General features: G+C 33.1%; 3 protein-coding genes across 8 annotated transcripts; 2 read left to right on the top strand and 1 right to left on the bottom strand.

Moving 5' to 3' along the window:
• Positions 1 to 6: 6 nt before the first annotated feature.
• On the top strand, positions 7 to 979 carry LOC106749455 (cyanidin 3-O-glucoside 5-O-glucosyltransferase (acyl-glucose)-like). The gene is made up of 3 exons (XM_014628901.1): positions 7 to 158; positions 401 to 633; positions 735 to 979. The coding sequence occupies exons 1-3, from the start codon at positions 81 to 83 to the stop codon at positions 844 to 846; spliced, it is 423 nt and encodes a 140-aa protein (XP_014484387.1). The 5' UTR covers positions 7 to 80; the 3' UTR covers positions 847 to 979.
• Positions 980 to 1,548: 569 nt separating this feature from the next.
• LOC106749474 (UPF0184 protein C9orf16-like) lies at positions 1,549 to 2,856 on the top strand. 3 transcript variants are annotated; one of them, XM_014628966.1, is made up of 3 exons: positions 1,549 to 1,708; positions 1,783 to 1,950; positions 2,425 to 2,856. In XM_014628966.1, the coding sequence occupies exons 2-3, from the start codon at positions 1,833 to 1,835 to the stop codon at positions 2,610 to 2,612; spliced, it is 306 nt and encodes a 101-aa protein (XP_014484452.1). In that variant the 5' UTR covers positions 1,549 to 1,708; positions 1,783 to 1,832; the 3' UTR covers positions 2,613 to 2,856. The 3 variants fall into 3 exon arrangements, with proteins under 3 accessions (XP_014484452.1, XP_014484450.1, XP_014484451.1); XM_014628964.1 differs by having other exon boundaries at positions 1,558 to 1,708; positions 1,783 to 2,019; XM_014628965.1 differs by having other exon boundaries at positions 1,558 to 2,019.
• On the bottom strand, positions 2,845 to 15,982 carry LOC106749473 (heat shock factor protein-like). 4 transcript variants are annotated; one of them, XM_014628959.1, is made up of 11 exons: positions 15,747 to 15,982; positions 14,509 to 14,617; positions 14,123 to 14,247; positions 13,698 to 14,036; positions 13,539 to 13,621; positions 13,000 to 13,296; positions 11,477 to 11,542; positions 8,903 to 9,445; positions 8,622 to 8,727; positions 8,098 to 8,230; positions 2,845 to 7,975 (listed from the first exon to the last, which is right to left on the bottom strand). In XM_014628959.1, the coding sequence occupies exons 1-11, from the start codon at positions 15,894 to 15,896 to the stop codon at positions 7,734 to 7,736; spliced, it is 2,193 nt and encodes a 730-aa protein (XP_014484445.1). In that variant the 5' UTR covers positions 15,897 to 15,982; the 3' UTR covers positions 2,845 to 7,733. The 4 variants fall into 4 exon arrangements, with proteins under 4 accessions (XP_014484445.1, XP_014484447.1, XP_014484446.1 ...); XM_014628961.1 differs by having other exon boundaries at positions 8,622 to 8,712; XM_014628960.1 differs by having other exon boundaries at positions 11,477 to 11,539.
• Between the last annotated feature and the right edge of the window lie 533 nt (positions 15,983 to 16,515).

Below are 16,515 nucleotides of genomic sequence, written 5' to 3'. Positions count from 1 at the left end.
CGAAGGAGCAGATTCGCAATTTGCGTGGTGCTTCAGATTTCCTTGGGATTAATTATTATACGTACGAACATGTAACAACAATGACTGACATCGATATTAAAGATGTGGGTTTCGACTTCGACCCCGGGGTCATATTAACAGAAGAAACACAATTGAGGGTATAATGCAATTATTATTTTTTATTGCTCTTCCTCTTAACATTTACTTTATTAAGATTTGAAGACTTTTATTTTACTTTATATCAATAAATTCTCTTCCGCTGCATTCTACTTAAATTTACTATTTGTTTAGCAGTTGCCTTTTTTAAATAACTGTTAGTCTATCGTGAACCTTTTGAAGTCGAAATTATTACTAGGAAAGTATAATTTGCGAATGTGAATGATACAATTTTCTCATTTAGGACGCACCATTAATGTTTGGGAAAGTATTACAGCGTATAAACGAGGATTATCATCCCACGATTTATATTACCGAAAATGGTTTTTCTGAATCCGCTTTAGAGGACAAAGCTAAGGTGACATACCTGCGAGGGCATCTCGCAGAAGTGTTAAAAGCCATACAGAATGGTGTCGATATTCGAGGTTACATATTGTGGTCGTTGATGGATAACTTCGAGCTACAATTTGGTACACAGTAAGTTCATTGGATTGTTCAAATGTAATCTGTATTCAGATATAATATTATATAGAATTTACTTCTGGATAACAAGGAATTATAATATTTGTGTCTTCCAGATTTCAATTTGGTCTTTTCCACGTCGATTTTAATCACCCAAATCTCACCAGGACTCCAAGATTGTCGTCTAAATTTATAACTCGTGTTTATAAAACCCGACGCCTGGATTAACCCTAGAATCCTACACATGGATCATTCATGCCTATGTCAAAAATTTCAAGTGTAAGTATTATTGGACTCTCGCTGGTAGGGGCTTCCGATTCTGCGAAAAAATGGATAAATAAAGAAATATTTTTTCGAAATATTTTATGATTTTTTCAATTATTTCCCACCTGGCTTGAAATTTGCCGTTTTTCGTCTCGCAAAATAAATATCTTTGTTTCACATCTAATGATGATCATATTTTTTTCATAAAGTATGTCATTTTAACTAAACGTTACTGTATGGATTTTGTAAAATCTTACAGAGATACGCAACACATTATACAAATTGCAGTATTACAGGCTGATAGCAAATAATCAGACGTAAGCGCTTATGTCGGTCATAGTTAAGGACATAAGCGCTCATGTTTAATTCTCTGCCATCAGCTTAAAACGTTAGGGACACTAGAAATTCTCTATCCGGCAGCCATCGGCACGTCCGACAATACTCGTCATACAACGCATCTAGGGATGGGCAAAATCATTGCTGTTTGAAAAACATGGAAAACTTGCTAGATGAAAATACTGCGTTCTGATTAGTGCATTTGCGAAAATGGATAGAAATGCACCAATCAGAACATAATATATTTCTATACAGCAAACAATCGAACAGTGTACCGCCGGCTTAAGTTTTACCGGGTTTAACAAGTTGGACTGTTATTTTACGGAAGTTTCGCGAGAATAGCCGATCGGTCCGGATGTGCTTTGAGCGCGTTCTCGCGCGGCCTTTGTTCCTCGTATCACATATTTTTCGTTAAAGTCGTTCTACCTCGGCGGAACGCATTTATTCCCCTCTAGACAATTTTAGTGGTATTGGGGTTTGTTCCATAGTGGTAAGTGTCGGCTGCTTGTTACCAAAACTGAAAGAGAAAGAAAGAGAGAGAGAGAGAGAGAGAGTTATTTTAAGGTGTAGTTCCAAAATTTCCGCTACGAGTCGCCATCGTTGCAAACATAACCATGGTTAGGGACGAGTATCCTGCTCCAGAAGAAGAGGTAAAAGAGGAAGAAATGGTCCAAGAAATAGTACAGACGCAGGAAAATAATCAGAACAATGTCAATGAGCAAATGGATGTTGGTGAGGATGAAGATTATTCTAACGGCATTGGGAGATCCCTTGAGTATGATGTATTTTCGGACGATATCAGTAAGCACATGACTTTAAGTAAATATTTTCGAAGACGTGACAATTTGAGATTTGAAAGCGAATTATTACATATATTATGGGGTTTTTAATCATACTTAAGGATTAGAGATTTAGGGATTTCATCAAAGTACATAAAAATGACAAGGAAGGAAACAGAGTAACAATTGCCAAGCACAGTTTGTTTTTCAGCAAATTATTTAATATACATAGGATGGATAATCCATCATATCATTATTTCAAAGTCGTGATATTAAACAATTGTAAGCACTAAATGATTATAAACAAGAAGCAGTAGTATGCGCGTGTGTGCATGTATATATGTGTGTGTGTGTGTGTGTGTGTATTATGAAAAACTGAAACAAATTAATTTTATAATCCTAAACATATATATACATTATGTTACAGGTGCTATGGATATTAAAGCATTAGAGGACCAATTGGACTATCTGCAAATTGCCTTAGATCATTTAGAAAAGAAAAATGATAACATAAGAGCAGAGCTGATTGATCTATTGCAATCTAATCGCGAAGCTAGGAAACAATTTCGAGAATCGCTGGAACAATATGAAGTGGAGAGGCAACAAACAAACTGATACCGACCTTGTATTTAGAATACCATATATTTTGTTAATTTGTTGTCTAGAAATATGTTTATCGTTAGAAATATCTAAGCACTGTTGATTCCAATCATAAAAAAAAAATATTTCATGTATGTGCGATCAATATTATTATATGATTATGACGAAAATTCGATTATTGTATATATGAATGTTATATGTAAAACTTCCAAAGCACATTCCTGATAAGAAAAAAAAAAATAAAATGTATCAAACACAAGAGGATATTATTATTATTATAACAAATATGATGAATATACATGAACAGTTACATAAATTTTATTTTTTAGACACAGTAAACAAACAAATTTAACATAATTGTCGGTGGTAGCAAAAGTATTTTTGTTCCGCTAATTTCAACTACATTTACAATGGATTTAATTGTTTTAAATTATTATTGACAGATGCACGAATCAAGAAACTGGTATAAACATTTCTGTACATATCGTAGATCTGCAAAATAGGATATCTGTTACGTTATCATTGATTACTCAAGTGGATTAAATGATGTGCACTTCTTGACATTACTAGATATCAAACGCGTAACACCGGTGAGTGAAAATTTAAATTATCAGCTCAACTACTGGCCCCTAATTACTTATCCCTGAAAGAAAGAAAGAAAGAAAAAGAAATATATCATATTTAATTTTATATTTGTTATTACGGTTTGGCCGTTTTTCTCAATGTAATCCGGAACGATGTCCAATAAAAATGATTTATCTTTTGGGAATAATTCTAAAACCAAGTCACATTGGACATCGTTTTCCAAGCTGTCTCGAGAGAAAACAAAAAGAAAACATTTAAATCTTAGTACAGATTTATAATAAACATAATAACCCTTTAATGTTTTATTTTAAACATTAAATTGTAACGTAATTTCTAATAAAAAGCGTTTTCAGCGTCGTCAGACATCGCAATTCCTAAGATTTTAAGGGTTATTACAATCTTCGGCTTTTTATCAGAAATTATACACATTGGCTACGTAGGGATGGACAAAATCATCGATGATTTTCAAATATCGATGTTCGCTCATTGAAAATAGTATTATATCTAGAGAAAATATTAGGGACTCTAGAAATTCTCTATCCGACAATCAATCGGCACATCCGACAAATTCGTATCGACGCATCTTCAATGAGTAAACATCGATGATTTTACATCCCTACTGGAAAACAACCTATGTGTCTTCGTCGACTTTTCTCACTACTTGTATTATTTGAATATCATGTGAATGAATACGACATGAAATTGCTTGTCGAACAATTTCATGTGAGATATACTATATTTTCATCGCAGGCAGAAACATCCGATTAAACGAGAATTCACTTTTGCACCAATCAGAACGCAGTATTTCTAGAACACAAGCAATCCAGTACAAATATAAGCATCGTGTGCCACAGGTTTTATATTCACGTTGCATTATATAAACTGTCCACCACGTGAATCACGACCCAGAAATCCCACGATCTGGTAGCCAGTAGATGAAAATTCCGCACCACATTCCGTATTTACTAGAAAAATGCATTTTCCGGAAGTTACTAAAAAAGAATAATTTCCTACTAGACGGGATGCGCTGCGAAATTAATTTAAAAATGTTGCAATTTTTTGTCCACAATTTTGTGTACAATTCAATAGATTTATCTTGAGCCAATTTCATGTTTAACGCCTTATTGTATTTGTTTACAAATTACCTTACTTTTTATACATTAAAAGAATAATATACAATCAGCGGATGAAAGGTCGCAACACTTTCACCCCGACAAGTTCCACAGCATATATCCCGCATTTAACAAGAAAATTGTATCTACTGAGAATTACCGAAAGATGAATTCTCCTTTTATCCACTGACTGTATTGTTAAGCTTACGACACGCAAGACGTATCATACAAATCTAATATACCAAAATAAAGATAATTTGGTATGAAATGAACAGTTGCTACGCACGCTAAATAATCGGTATGAGGAAAAGACGAGAAACATCAGCGATCTACAATCGCGATGTTGGCTGAACTATATCACGTTTTAGGACAAATCTCAGCCAAGAGAGCCTCGATTTGAGTATCGCGTGAGACAAAAGTATCAAGTAACGATTACAAATACAAGTGCATCGGAATTTGATATCTCAGACAGAATGCGATATTAATTATTACATAATTGTTGCGGATACGCACGCTCGAAATCTTTTACCGAACATAAATTCGACATTAATGTAAACGGTCAGCAAACACTATTTTACATAATACAAAAATACATGTGAGAATGACCGCCGATAATAATCATTTTAACAATAAATATTTATCATATGCGATAGCAATTCTTCCGAAATAAATTTCCTCGCATTGCCGAAAACTCTACGATAATAATTCCTTCCCCTTTTTTTTACATTATATCGATGTTATGCTTAAAGCTTTACAAATAGTAAAATCTAAAGACTAATTTATGCAGGCAAAGCATTCCGTGTCCAATAAGAGAATTTGTTTCTCAATAATTCTCAGGAGATATATTTTCCCATTGGACACTAGATATTTGAATCTGCCGACTGTATGTGACCCAAGGATGTGTTACATGATAGATTTTACATTAATTTTTAAATAATACATATTACGTAAATATTGCTTTCACCGATGAATACAAAAACTTAGCTACTTATTTCTGAAGATTCAAATAAAACGTCATTATAAGATACAATAAAATAATAGATATAATAATAGTTGATCGCTGTCTAATCTAACGTGCACTCGAGTTCCCTGACCTGTGCAAGTCGCAGATGTATCAAACAAGTGCGAACACTGAGGCAACTCACCGCATTCGTGCTGAGTAGATTCATACATTCTAATGTATGAAAGGGCAACTCATTAACTTATCAATAGAGGTTCAAGATTAAGGTTTCTGTATTTTAAGCAACTGCATTTGCTTTTCTGCTACTTCGCCGCTCAACGCGCATAATAGCATTATCCATTCACAAACAGGTTTTGGTGAACAGAATAACAATCAAGTCAATATGTTGATATCAATAACGGTCAGTATAATCTTATATACTTAAATATTAATCTTAGAAAATTAATTTCCTGAGGTCCACATAACGAATAATAAACAACACTTGTCGATCATTCTTATCATTGGTTTCTCAAGAGATAATAGCTTCTATTAAACATTTCTCGAGATTACGAGAGAGAGAGAGAGAGAGAGAGAGAGAGAGAGGGGGGAAGGAAGCACTTCTATTGTATATAAAATACTGAAACCTTAACTTGTACTATCACTTTTTACGTTTTATCTTGTACTATAGTGAGATAATTAGCAGTAAAAGAATAAAAAAGGTTTAATTTTTGATAAAGGATTTCCTTTTAAGGCTCCTGGTTCTTCGCTACGGTTTTCTTAATTAATGACATCGAAAGCGAGAATGTAAACAAAGAGATTGATATTACATATAGCCTACTTCTTTTTTAATCTATTATCATAATTCTATCACATTCATTTTATGGTTATTTAATGATTGTTACAGTAAAAAAAAGTTTTCGGGCTATATTACAGATCTGCTCGATCGATTATAAATGCCATTTTATGAATATATCTTGTTATTGCAATGTTATTTTACAAGAAATTTTGGCATGCTTTTCTTATTTCTGATGTCATGAATTAAGATGGCTCAGGAGCCTTAAAATATATTGTACAGAAATTTTTGCATCTTAATATTATACGTTGATACATTTTACGGACAATTTTATAAATTTTTTTTAATTGAACTTTAAATTAAATTTCAATTAGTTTACCAACATTTTTGTTATATATTGTACATTTTTTTTATAGAATATGCAATTTTATATACAGCCAAACGAGAATGACGATTTTTATGGTTTTATATTACTTTTAATTCGCATAATTTCGTGTAAATTCTCTTTTATTTAGATATCTATTTAATATCTAATTTATATTATTTAATTTCGCTCAGCAAATTTGTTAAGACTTTTTTATAAAACATTAGTCGTCAGTTCCGTAGCATATTTTACTATATATCGATGGCTAAATAGTGATATCTCGTATCTGCAAAAACGGTTATTTGCGTATTTTTAGTTCAATTAAAAATTTTTCGACTTGTTAAAAATATTTTACCTTTATTGTAAAAAAAAATCGGAAATGAAAAATAACTAAAGAATAGAGAAGAAATTTGTTGTTTCTCTCCCTCTCTCTCTCTCTTAAAACAAAATGAGTTTTTTATTTCAATCCTATCATCAAACGATTCTTACGTATCAGATCTTTTGTTCTTTCTGAAAACCTCCGATTTCGTAAATACGAGGAATCACTTCTGTGAGCTATCGATATAATAGATATAAACTAAGTAATTCAAATTACGTGTTGCCATCGACATATGAATATCTAAACTGAACTGTACTATCAATCAAATCCTGCAATACTGATGATTTCGACAAACCACATTGACTATAAGTAGAGCCTCGTTACAAATTTTCCATCTATAAGACTTCCCTCATTTAGAAGTTCTTTCTCATCTCCAGATATTTTTATCAGCCCTAGAGTCCTGTCCACATCACTGTTCGTTAGTCTCACACTACTTCAATGCTTTTAGAGTGCTATTTCGCATACGTTTACTAATAACTGTTCAGTATTGCATGATATCGTAACCGCTGATCACAATTCTCTACGTGCCCATATGCTTATATTTTTGCACATAGAATAGGCAAAGATTAGACAGTTCACGCGCTATTGGAAAATGGCTCCGTTATAAATTTTGTACTTCTCTAGCTTCCTAAAGCCAGATTTATAATCACAACGCTCTACTGAGTTCATTCTACGTCCGTTAGCTTAAAGCAAAGGGAAAATTATAGTATTTTAGTCATTCGGTCCACAAGTAATTGTAAACTTCACGTTTTCAGCAAATTATATAACAGTATAAAGCCGAATATATATTTAAAGAAGCGACGGTGTAACTATGTGAAGTGCCGCGATTTCCCTTTACGACTAATTAGATCTCCCTCTCATAAAATGCTTCGTCCAAATGTCGATGATGTATTGCCGTATAATACGTATTTAATTCTACTTTTCAGTTGTGAGAAAGTAGAAATTTACCAAGAATAGCGAAACTTATAACCTGGAGTCCATATCATTATTTTGGAAATTATCGAGATTGAAAAGTGGAATTTTATCATCCTCTTCATTTAAAGAATCAGGATCGAACGTCAAGTCTGCAGTTACATTTGTCGTTTCAGGCGTTGCCAACGAAGATGACGGATTTCCATTCAAAAAGATGTCATCCAAATCAAGAACGTTTGATGAATTATATGTCATAAGTTCTCCACGATTCAATCCGCTTAATGATTCTGGATCTACACAATCAGAGTCACTTCCATTCAACCCGTGTAGTGTTTCATTATATTTATTCAATTGGATGAAAAAATTAAAAAGTTCAAAACTCAAATTCTAATTAATAAAAATTAAGTCAACTTACTTTGGATATGATTCTCCTCCACTTTCTTGCAATTCTCTTCTGGATTCAATTCCGAATTAAGTAGTAACTCCGACGGCAAATCAGGTGGTAAATCCGGTATTGCAAATGATATGGCATCGTCGGAATTGAGCAACTGCAAGAAAGAAATTGATATTACAAGCAAAAATACGGGAAAATGCCTCTCATCGATTTTAATAAGCTTTGGATATGTTGCAAAGCGGCCAAAAATATCAAATTTTTACTATTTTATAAGTGCTTATTTCTCCAGAAACAAGAGGAAATTCCATTTTTAGCAAATATCATTGAACTCATGAATTGTATAGAAACATCATTTTTATACAAAGTTTTATGGTATTTTATACTGTTTACACAATGATATATTCAGAGTTTTGTGAAAATATCAAATTTTTAAATTTACCCCTATCTATTCAATTATTTTCGCGAATTTTAAGACTTTCATAACAACTAAAATTAAAAAAAGATTATCTTAAATTATTTATATTAATTACAGTACTAATATTTACCTCAAGAATAGTATTAGCATCAATGCTGTAACCATCACCGTTTAACCTCTCACGGAAGCCTTCCAAATTATTTTCCATCGTTTCCAAATAACTGCACAATGTATCTCTATATAAATAATTATTGAAATATGAGGATTTCATATGTCGCTACGATATCCGTCATGTACTTTAGGTCAATGTGAATAAAATGTCTTTTACTATTTACGCAAGATACTTCTCTATCCTCGCAGATCGTCCCACTACCATTATCTATAGTCGCGTAAGTTTACATCTATTCTAACCTGTAATTAGTTTCAGCCACACCTGACGAATTGACACAGCTTAATGACAAATCCTTAGACGTACTCGCCACGTTGCAACTGTCATTCTCTTCGCGCGGGGATTTTACTGCTGCGTTTTCCTTGTAGCGGTTTCGATTGCTATTACTCTTCAAAACACTTTTACCATTATAAATATGACTGGAACTCTCGTTTATTTTACTGGGCCTGCGACCGACATTTATTCTGTTACTGACATTATTTCGTGTCTTATGGTTGTTGCACACGTCCGGAACCTGTATTAGAGCATCTCCAAAATTTCCTGAATTAAAAGTATCATTGTCCGAAGTATCATCATCCACATCCACATCTACTGAGGGTTCCATATCTATTTCCTGATCAATGTTTTGTTGACAGTTTTTCATGTTAGCTGCCATTGCCATAAGTTTAGAGCTGCGAACCGTTGCCACGGGTACTGGCTTGGATCCGATGGTCTCATCGTTCAATATAGCGACATTCATCGGTGTCTCCTCGCTGACCGGCATTTCGAGCAAATGTAACTCTTCCCTACAAGTGAGGATAAATCAATGCCAATACACACTTCTTATATTACAATATCATTCAGAATCTTTTTCATCCAACTTCATTAACCTCTTGTATGTGTGGGCGCATATATGCAGTCCGACAGGTGCTATTGACTGCATCGACTGTGGGTGCACATATGCGTCTTTTGCGTTTCTTCGGTTTATATTTTCGACACAAGCAACAGTTATCAACTATTGTGATTGGAATCTGTCTTATGTCTCAACAACCATAATCAATAAACTACGTCAGTAAACAACAATCATTTACAAAAGGTTAATATGACAAATCAAGATAAATAATACAATAGAAGTACGAGGAAAAATCTATCATATGTAAACAAAATCTACCATGTATACAGGGTGGCCCAGATCAACAGGAACAAACTTTGTGAGGGCGTAGAACGAATTGAGATGAACAAAAGAAAAATTCTCCATCATTTTGCAAACGCAAAATTTTGAGTTATTAATTACTGAAAATGGGAATGTATAGAGGCTTCTTTAACCAATAAATCAAAAATTTGCATGTTGTTTGCAAAACGATGAACGATGAACGATTAATTCTTCATTAATTATTGCGGATTCTACAAAATGGTACATAGCAAATAAGCATCAACTAATTTCTAAACGCTCATATGAACATTTTTGCTTAAAATGACCGATACTATAACTATATACTATAACTTCCCAGAATATTGACATTTCTCTCTAGGACATCCTGTATAAAATAAAATACATATTCATGCAAATATTCTTAATTCACGGTATCAAATTAATAACAACAGAAAATATTGCTGCTATCAAGTAAATATAATTATATTTAATGTGAGCCGATATTATGCAGAGAGTAAACATAAAAGGTAAAAATTATGTGACAACAGAATATAACATTCGTCCCTTTCATTCGCAGTTAACGCGTTCACTTAAGGACATTTTTTTCTTTTTTTTATTTTTAGTTGTTAGAAATAGTGAGAAAAATAAGTTTTATTCATGGAAAAGTGAGAAAATAGCGAGCCAGTTAAAAAAAATGAGTAAATATGAGTCTTTTCGAAATAATTTGTACGTCAAAAATTAAATTGTCTATCTATTATACAATTTCTTTAAAAGATTAAAAATACCGACTTTATAGTGAAAGTTAATGAAAAGCACAATTTGAATGATGAGAAACAAAAAATTACGTGATTTGTTTGTTGATAACTCGTTTTGGCATGGTGGACAAACAAGAACTTGGATGGACAAACGTGAACAAATTGTAAACAATAAATTTCCCTACATAATTTGAAAGAAACAGTTGTGTTCGGGTCGGTCATTGTCTAAACCTGATACAAATACCTGATAAAATTTTAAAAATAAAATAAAAATTCTTCATTTTATTAATATTGTGTCGTCGGAGTATTTTTTATTTTCTTTGAATCTTTTTTTCGTCTATACGAAGAAGCTAGTTATTGAACATGATTTCTTGTAATCGATTTTTTATTTTTGCAAGAGCTCAAGTCTAGTAAGAAAAAAGTGAGAAAAATGAGTCTTTCTTGAATGAGAAGTAAGTTATACCCCTATACTTGCAAATAAATTTGATGCTTCATGCAAAATAATAACGTAAGTTTATAATACCTCTACGTAACAAAATAATTACAGACACTCGATTGCAGAGCGGATACTTTTTCTATACATTTCGAGACACTTTCCATTAGACTTCGTCTATTGAGAGTAGCTATCCTATGAAAATGATTCAAAAGCAAATTCTTCTATTAGACTTCGGCTGTGTTCTGAAGTGAACCGAAAAGAAAACATGTTCTGCAAACGACTGTAGTGGGTGAGAAATATTTGCATGTATCATTTACTTTAGAGTAAATATTTCATGTTTATCATGATAAAAGCGCACTCTAGCAACGGCTTTCTTTTTTACTATGATTCTAATATTATCAAAAGAGATGAGCCGTGCAAATATAATTTCTGCCCACTGTATTTTAAAAGTACCAACACCAAAGAAAAATAACGGAATGATGTCAAATCGAACCTAGGTTTTTCTCCATTTTCCAACGGCGGGATCAAAATTTTTACAGGTACCTTGGTTTTCCATCTGCTGATATTTAAATACAGGTTGTATGATAAATAATTGAAATATAACTATTGAAGTTGTATAAAACTTAATGAAGAATCTGAATAATTTTGACGTCAAAATACTGTATATCGCTAAAATCTACGGAATTTTGATTAATATTTTGTCATTTCAATTTTTCAGAATATTTGCATATGAGACAAGTAACCATCACGATACGGTAGACATTTTTAATCATTTCTCCGGTAGTAACCGTTGTTACACGTCCACTGCGCAGTTACACAACTGTACTTAAACTTGGCAATTCAGTTCTTAACTATTGAAAATAAAAGAGCAAACTCCAAAAGTATCGAATCCAACTCTGCTTTGATTTCGGTTGGAGTCGAGTCTTTTAAATGAAAATACTTTATCACTGCCCACAACTCAGTTTTTTCCATTCTTTATAAGATCACTCGTAACGTTTATTTCGACACACAACAAAGACTAACCGATAGATCGCACTATACTATCATATTTAACCTAATAAAGGAAGATTCTAAAATGTGATACTGAAAATATGATAGAATTTGCGACATCTCTATATTACATGGTCATGTATTTTTTGAACAACTCCTATATAAAGACTACAACATTTGCACACACCTAACACTTCACAAATTCTTGTTGTGTTCAATAGTATATAGTTAAGTAGTTTTTGTGTTATAACATGTTATAAAAAAAATATATATATATATGGTTAAAATATACGTAGTTAAAAAATGTGTATATACGCGGACACTTTATATATAATGTATTTATATATGAGAGTATCCCCCACAGTGAAGATGTAGATATATGCAAATGCACGCTATCCTCACACTGTTAAATCAATTACAGTTGCCGCTGATGACTAATATCACATAGTAAGAAGTTAGGATGCTTACTCGTATTTACCCTGTATATATACGCAGAATGTCTCATTTCAAACGATTACATTTAAAAGTTATTTTCAATTTGAGGAAAAATATATTTTAGGCAAGAGTTGTATGGTCTGTAAGGGGATAAATAACGGTGAAATTAATTTTTGAAAAAATCAATTATTCCAGTTTATGAGAAAGTCACCTTAAATAGAATGCTCTATTTTTGATAGTAGATTCTTGTTAAGCAGCTAATGTTGAAACGATTCCAGGCTTGTAATTGTTCTTAATTTTGTTAAGAACTCGCGGAGATGTAACGTCAATTTTTCGATACTGCCGTCACTAAAATTACCCAAATTACAATTTTGTATTTTTTTTTTTACAATTGAAAATAATATTTTGAGAGATGATCATCATTTAAAACGGTGATCGTTTAAAACGGGACACCCTGTATAACTAATTTATATGAAATATTAATAGAATTTGCATTTTTTAAATTATACATTTTATCATTATATATGGATATATATATGAACATATATGCAATTCATATAATAAATAGGAAATATAATTGATCAAACTTACGTTTCTTTGTCAAGAACTTCTTGTATTACATGCACTTCCGATGAATCAAGCATTTCGATCTCATCCGCCTCCAATGAATCAGAAATTCCGATCTCATCCGCCTCAAATTGACCAGACGTTTCGATCTCATCCGCGTCCGATGGACCAGGTATTTTAATCTCACTCGCTTCCGAATATTCAGGATGTGTTATTAGATGAATACTTTCCTCGCTGTCATCGTCCACCGGTACCTCCAATTTAGTATAACCATCGGTAGATCCCGGACTTTGAACAGCTGGATCTTCACTTTCCAACATACTAGAATGAAAAATTGTGAAGGAATTAACATGCATACCACACGACACATATGAATCTGGCACACTGATTTTCATGAGATGCTGACATCACATATATGTGTGTAATATACGATCATCGTATTTTTTTATTATATATATATAAATTTTACTGAAAATCGACCTGCTTTACCCATCGTCTTTTAAAACATTATTTCTCAAAAAAAAAAAAAAAACAGTGCACATGAATAAGATCTATTTACTAACTCGCTATCGATATATTCAGAGGCCAATCCAGGTTCAGATGCATCAAGTTCATGAATTACCGGTCCAGTGGGTGAGGTTTGCGGCTACAAAAATAAATATTTAGAACTATAGAAATTAATATGAAATTAAACACAAGATATGTTGCAATAATAATCTCACCTCTGCCAATTTACTTTTTCTACGTGGAGGACTTGAATTGTCTATCATCAATGGATGGTATAGGCGTCTTTTAACCGTTAGACCATTTCTCCTTGACTGTACAAGAGTAACGAGGAAGTGAATAAGTTTATTAATCAATTTATGTTGTTGCATATTTTTCTGGCTCAGTATCATCAATTCTCTCCACAATGTTGTATTTTCATGTTTCACTGTATTCAACAATTTCTCAAACTCGTCTTGACGTGCTCGCATAGTTTTCACATCCGTTAACACTGAACTCACTAAATCTGGCGCGCTAGGTTCTTTTATATCTTGATTTTGAATTTTGTTGTGCGCAATCTAGTTGAATATATTTAATATATTAATGTAAGATTTATTTAACAATATATAATACTAGAAAGAACATCTGCACGTTGTTATTATACCTTTCTCTTGATCTGAGGTAACGTATAGTTATGTCCCTTACAAAAATGCGGATGCGCAAATTCCATTTCGTCCTTATCGCACTTTAGGCCACCCTGTTCTACAGATGCTTTCTTGTGAAATCCATCTTAAAAGTGAAAGATCTATTTTGGTTTTTTTTCTCAATATGTAGAAGGGGGAATTGGGTAATACTGAGATAGAACAGGCAGAACTGAACAGAAAAGTCATGTATCATTTTACAAAATTCACAATAGTTAATGAGGAATTAATTTAAACTTTTTTGTTCACCTCAACCCGTTCTACATCCTTACGAACTTTGTCCATGTTGATTTGCGACACACGCACACTGTCTATTCCGAAGAATTATATAAAACTTGCTTGTACTTACACATATTCAGTTGCCGCACGAAACTAGCCATGTGATTGTGTTTATAATAATGCGGCAATAATTCTTTCGCAAACCGTGCTGAGTCTTTGATTATGAAGCTTTTTCCACTCTAGAAAACATCAGGTTAATTATTATACTTTACGCACTCACATACACACGCATTTACGCATGCGTGATGTATATCATATGATCATTAAGAGTTAACCCTTTACACTCAAGGAGCCCTCGAGTGCAAAGGGTTAATAAGAAACAAAAAAAGAAATAAAAAATGCAACAGAAAGGAGGAGAAAATGAGATTGTGCGTCAAAATCAGAATAATAGAAGAGGAAGTATCCAAGGGACATCTGAATATACAGATGCAAGCGATGACAAGTTGAATATAAGAGAAGTAGACAGATTGATATATCTTACATAGCTACACATAGCCAGCCTACTTTTTTGGAAACAACCTGTGTAAAGCTACAAATGATGTAATTTTCCATCTAGGGAGTAATATAACATATATGCCAATTGTATTATCAATAGCTCACACATTAAACTTTTTATTCATGCCAGTTTATATTTTAAATATAGGAAAATTATTATAAAATATTTCATAACATCATTAGCTACATTCAGCAGAAAAAAGCAGTTTTGCAACTGTTATAAAATTCGTTAATCTAATTGGCATATATTCTTAATCTTAATCTTGGTTGAACCTAAAAGCATATATCAATCAGATTCATGAATTTTATAACAGTTTTATTACTGATCATAAGATCCTTTTAATGGTTATTAAGTTAAAAAAAATATATATATTCATAGTTAACTTTACTTAGTGATGAATGTAAATAAGATTTACTTAGCTCACTTAACCACCAAATTGAGAAAACCGAAGGAGGCAATCTTTCATTTGAATGAAAAATAGATCTTTAAGCTATGATAACACATACAACCTATTTAGATAGTTTGAAAAACGGTAAGAACCTTACGATAGTAGCGAATAGTAAATGTAATTTATGCGAACGTCGCAATAGAGCGCCATTAGGATCGCGGAAAAAGCAGTGAATAATTCGTTGTTTTAGGTTGTAATTGCATGCCGACGGCGACGGAAATTCGTCGCCAACCAAAGAAACCCGAACGCGATCGCCAATATTTCGCTCGTGTAGGTGATTATTCGCGCAACGTTACCTTGCTACATCGCATTAAACAATCGGCCGCTGGACGCAGTCCGAGTCGTAAAATAAAATTGCACTCACCGCTGACCAACAAATAAGATTGTTGGTTTCCGGCATGTTGACGATCGCCCAGAGTTTCGCAACGAACATCGCTACATTGCCATGTGGTTGAGATGTACTCGCTTCCCCATCGGGGGAAACCGATTTTGCAGCTTTAGCTACTTTATTCATTTTACCAATATACACTTTTCCTCAGCTGATGTCCTTCGCGTCTCAAAGTATAATGGTGAAGCGAACCAATGTTTTCTGCTGCAGTCCCGGCGATACTGTGGAAAAGGGAACAGAGAAGAAAGAACTCATACACTAAAGGCCTGCACACATGTAGTCTTTTCGCATTGCTCTGGCTCGATTCTGGTGTCATTTGTAACTATTCGTATACGTAACTTGCGAATGATACCCAGTGAACGTACTGCTTTTCCCAGTACTAATCCAATATGTAAGACGAGGATATTTTGTCTCGCTCTAACTTATCACAGAAGTTCAGCAATGTAACTAAAAAGAACAGACCAATGGGACGCTTTCCAGCAACGGAATCTAGGATATGGTCCATTTGAAGCTGAAAACGTTTTGAAATGCCCAAAGAAAGAATATGATTCCATATAGCACTTCTCGAAGCATTTATAACATGAAATGGATCCTACCTACAGAATGAGTCTATTTTCTATTGCAGTACTGGTTGTACCAGCTTGCACTGTAGGAATGGACAAAATTATCAACGTTTGAGAAACATCGATGTTCGCTCATTGAGGATATTATGTCTAGAGGAAATGTTAAGGACCCTATAAATTCT

Source organism: Dinoponera quadriceps, unplaced genomic scaffold (assembly GCF_001313825.1).
Source record: "Dinoponera quadriceps isolate SergipeBrazil2010 unplaced genomic scaffold, ASM131382v1 scaffold3807, whole genome shotgun sequence".
NCBI classification, from domain to species: Eukaryota; Metazoa; Arthropoda; class Insecta; order Hymenoptera; family Formicidae; genus Dinoponera; species Dinoponera quadriceps.
The sequence above is the reverse complement of the archived record's forward strand: the minus strand, read 5'-3'. Positions and strand labels throughout refer to the sequence as shown.

Coding starts and splice junctions, on each gene's coding strand:
- LOC106749455 (XM_014628901.1), top strand. CDS start 81: ATGACTGACATCGATATTAAAGATGTGGGTTTCGACTTCGACCCCGGG. Junction 159..400: donor CAGAAGAAACACAATTGAGG/GTATAATGCAAT, acceptor TTTCTCATTTAG/GACGCACCATTAATGTTTGG. Junction 634..734: donor GAGCTACAATTTGGTACACA/GTAAGTTCATTG, acceptor TGTGTCTTCCAG/ATTTCAATTTGGTCTTTTCC.
- LOC106749474 (XM_014628964.1), top strand. CDS start 1,833: ATGGTTAGGGACGAGTATCCTGCTCCAGAAGAAGAGGTAAAAGAGGAA. Junction 2,020..2,424: donor TGTATTTTCGGACGATATCA/GTAAGCACATGA, acceptor ATTATGTTACAG/GTGCTATGGATATTAAAGCA.
- LOC106749473 (XM_014628959.1), bottom strand. CDS start 15,896: ATGAATAAAGTAGCTAAAGCTGCAAAATCGGTTTCCCCCGATGGGGAA. Junction 14,037..14,122: donor TACCTCAGATCAAGAGAAAG/GTATAATAACAA, acceptor ATATTCAACTAG/ATTGCGCACAACAAAATTCA. Junction 11,543..12,999: donor GAAGTTCTTGACAAAGAAAC/GTAAGTTTGATC, acceptor TTTAAATATCAG/CAGATGGAAAACCAAGGTAC.